The following is a 3,757-nucleotide window of genomic DNA, read 5'->3' as shown; positions in this document are numbered from 1 at the left end:
CCACCCCCCTCCTTACAAGATTATTCCGATTAATGCAGTCAATTGCTCAGAGCCTCAGTGTTATATATGCTAATGCTCCGGAGAGAATTTCATGGGACAACTGAATTCATTTGCATGCAGATTTTTATAGAATATGAAGCATCACACTGTCCAAGTAAAAATTATAACAGATGAGCTGGTAAAAATTTTATCAGACATCAAAAGGAGGGGACATTTGCAGACGATTTCTATCCCTTCTGTGTCAGGACATAAAAAGATTGTGATTAAGACATAAATGGGGGAAGGAGAAGAAGAGGAATGAGCTGACGGGTAATTGGCCATGTGAATCCTTTTTATTCGGAAAAGCACATTTGCATAACAGGATTGCTTTTTTTATGCTAAAGCACATAAAAACCAAGAAATCTCTTAAGGAACAGATGCATTACGTCGTTCACATGGTTGCAGTTTTCACCCGATAAATAGTTGCCGGTTAACTGTTGTTTGTTTTATGCAACTGAACGAAAGACTCATCCTGCTCTTATCAATAATCAGTCATTAAAATCAGGTTTACAATGAAATTTGATAAGACATTTCATTCCAGGCTTCATATTGTGAGAATTAAACTGGACCTGAAAAGTCTTTTTTTTGGGGGGGGTGAAGAAGCAGCAGCTTTTTTTCCTGTTTTCCAGGGATGTTTGATTGTAAGCGATGAGCTCAACCACACGTCTCTAATCTTGGGAGCCAGACTGTCAGGAGCTACAATCCGGGTGTTCAAACACAACAGTAAGTTCATCGGCTGTCTCTTTTTATTTATTGCACAATTCATAGGAGGTGAGATCCAAATTGCAATTCAAGACTTAGTCCTTCGTGAGTCCTTGTGTGTGTTTATCACAGAGAGCAAACTTACTTTGACTTGAACCATTTTTACGACAGAAAAAAAAAAAGCTTGAGCTTCTCCTCGCAGCGCTGCAAACTGCATCTTCTTGGTTATTTTCTGCTGTTCCCTAAATTGTTTTCACAGGATTATGCATGGTTTTCAAACTTTCTAGCAAATTAAAGTCTAAAGAGTGTGATTCACATTTATATTTACCCCCAACTGAGTCAATACTCTGCCGACCCCCGAGTAGATACTCAAAGTTTTGCCCTTTCAGTCTCTAGGTCATTCTAATACATGAATATACTTTGTTTTGTTTTTGTTTTTGTTTTTACCCTGTATTGAGCTCCATCCTTCCTCCTATTAAGTTTGAGCAGCATCTCTGTACCTGCTAAAGAAAAAACATCCCCATGCTGGATGCAGATGAAATTTTAATGTTTTGGTCTCAACCAGGGAACCTTCTTCCAGACGTTTGCTGTTTCCCTTACATTGCATGTAGCACCTGGAAGCGTTCTGTCCATCATCAGCCTCGTCTCTGCATGTCTCAACTTCCCTAACAATCTCCGTAGCCATCCCGCTTTCCCTCTTTCTAAGATCAAACCTGGATCTAACTGACCGCCTGTTACTGTGCGTGCATGGCGATATCATGGTCGGGTTCCAGCCGTTCTATGCTTTTTTCCATTTTCACATTATAGATTCAACAATGCTCCATTAGATGTCCAACGCTTTGGACATTCTGCTTTAAAGTTCTGCCCAGCTTCCCAACCTTGACCTGTCAGCTGTGTTCCGTTGTCTTCATGATGTTGTTTGTTCACTTGTGTTGTCTAACGAACCTCTGAGGCTTTCACAGACCAGCTGCATTTATGCCGAGATTAACGTGCACACAGGTGGACTCTTAATTACTAATGAGGTGACCTCTGAGGGCAAGCTCGTTAGGAGTAAAACGAGCTGAATACAAAATACACCACACACTTTTGATGTTTTCGCCGTGCATCATTTTTCTTCCACTTTGTGCTGAGCTGCTACTTTGTGTTTGTCTGACATATGAAACACATTGAATAGTTTTGGGGTTTGAATATTTGGCAAGACATTGTATCTGTTTAGTTGTGTTGTTTTACGTAAAGTTTGTTTTCTTTGGAAAAAAAAAACTTTACGTAAAACCGTGTACTGGAATCCCATCTATCTCAGGAACACCACCAACAGAACACCTCAAATGGGCTAGTCCTTTAGCAGCAAATGCATCCTGACAGGTGCAAGCTCAGCCAGTTATAGTTCCACCAATCAGACCCCCCGAGGCCTGTCTAAAGGCAAAGAAGCCTCAGGCACCTGAACTGTATACCGCTTCTTCCCAAAAAACCTTCAGCAGCGGACGCTCAAGCCCTCATTTAGCTGAGTTACTTCTGAAATGGCTAGAAAGTCACAAAAATATAGCCATGGGTTTTACAGTGTTAGTTGCTGGTGCAAGTCCTGACAATGTGCAATCGCATGTTCACAGCAGCTGAAATGTTTATGATTTGTATCTTGGCAGAACCGGATCTCCAACAATAGAGGGAAACTGGTTTGTACAGTCCATGTTTGTGCATCGGAAAGCATGATGACATTTCTCTGTTTTATTTTTTTGTTATTTTTCTTAGCGATTTGCTGCACGTGTGGATCTTTGCTTATTAAAAGCAAGCTTTAGATCCGTTTGGCTTAATGTAGCTTAAACCAAAAGTGATTACTGTAAAGTATTATTGTAGCAACGTACAGATGTTTACTTGTTTGTGTGCTTGTTCTGTAAAGAAGAAGATAAGCATCTAGTCACACAATGTCGTATGTCAGGTCAGAGCTTATCCTGAATCAGAGTGATACCGTAAAATAATCTCTAATCTGGTCTCCTTTTGAGTTGCGCCGGATGGATTCTGTCCTGTTGAGCTTCAGGAGGGGATATTAGCAGCAGCAGCAGAGCATCTGCTGTCTCCTAAATGAACCTGTCTGCGTGGAGGCAGTAATATCGATCATCTGGACAGACTGTTGGCTGTGGCAGGGGCTTTTTTCTGCAGCTCATGGCTGGGCTGAAGTTAGATTTTAAATACAAAAATTCAGGAGAATCACACCTGGTCGATACTGCCATCTGCTGGACAGTCACAGGAGATTGTGACATCACCCCCATATGGAAAAAGGACGTTTTGAGAAATCACTCCCATGATGAGCAAAAATTTCTGTCACGATTTATATTAACTCATAGAAACGTTTTTCCTAGCATGCTTTTACATGTGTGTAATTATGACAGATACCTCACATCTGGAAGCGTGTCAGTAGTTGTATTAGTTGATAGGAATGTTTCGGTGTGTACCCCGAGTCTTGCTCCATGGAAATATGCACCAGCCCCACTGTGACCTGGATAACAGATGGATGGTTTGCTGAATGTGTTTCTGTCATACAGCAATGCTCTTTGTATTCCTAAATCTACTTTAGAAGTGGTCTATACAGCAACGTACAATCATATCATTGCTTTATTTGAACCTACTGGTGTATGCCTCGCGAGAGCATCACCCCACAACTAATCTACAGCTTACAACCACAAACCTGAATGTAAATTTATAAAGATTTTATGTGATAGAAAAACATAAAGCGGCACATCATGTTGCACTAGAAGGAATCACGCATGGGTTTTAAATGGCTTCTACGTGGACGGAACACGTAGAAGCTTCGACAAAACAACCTTTAACCACAATTACAGCCATGAGTTTGTTTGTTTTTTAACAGGTTTAACAGTGGGAGTGGTGAGCACAGGATGTGCAGTGTTCTGTCACAATGTGTGTTTTGAAGAGTTTCAGAGTAAAAAGTTCAGTTTTAATCTCATCTGATGAGTAGCCCCACCGCCTCCAGAAGGGTGTGAATACGTTTGCTATGCACTGTATA

General features: G+C 40.9%; 1 protein-coding gene across 1 annotated transcript in view; it reads left to right on the top strand.

Moving 5' to 3' along the window:
• LOC103134172 (serine palmitoyltransferase 3) overlaps positions 1-3,757 on the top strand; it is a 31,507-nt gene that overhangs the window by 15,548 nt on the left and 12,202 nt on the right. The window contains exon 6 of the mRNA XM_007546317.2: positions 669-762. Within this exon, the coding sequence (XP_007546379.1) occupies positions 669-762 (94 nt within the window). The remainder of the gene's footprint in view (positions 1-668; positions 763-3,757) is intronic.

The sequence above is a fragment of the Poecilia formosa genome, unplaced genomic scaffold (genome assembly GCF_000485575.1).
Source record: "Poecilia formosa unplaced genomic scaffold, Poecilia_formosa-5.1.2 Scaffold15, whole genome shotgun sequence".
In the NCBI taxonomy this organism is placed as follows: Eukaryota; Metazoa; Chordata; class Actinopteri; order Cyprinodontiformes; family Poeciliidae; genus Poecilia; species Poecilia formosa.
Note: the sequence above shows the minus strand (reverse complement) of the source record. Positions and strands in the feature narration are given on the sequence as shown.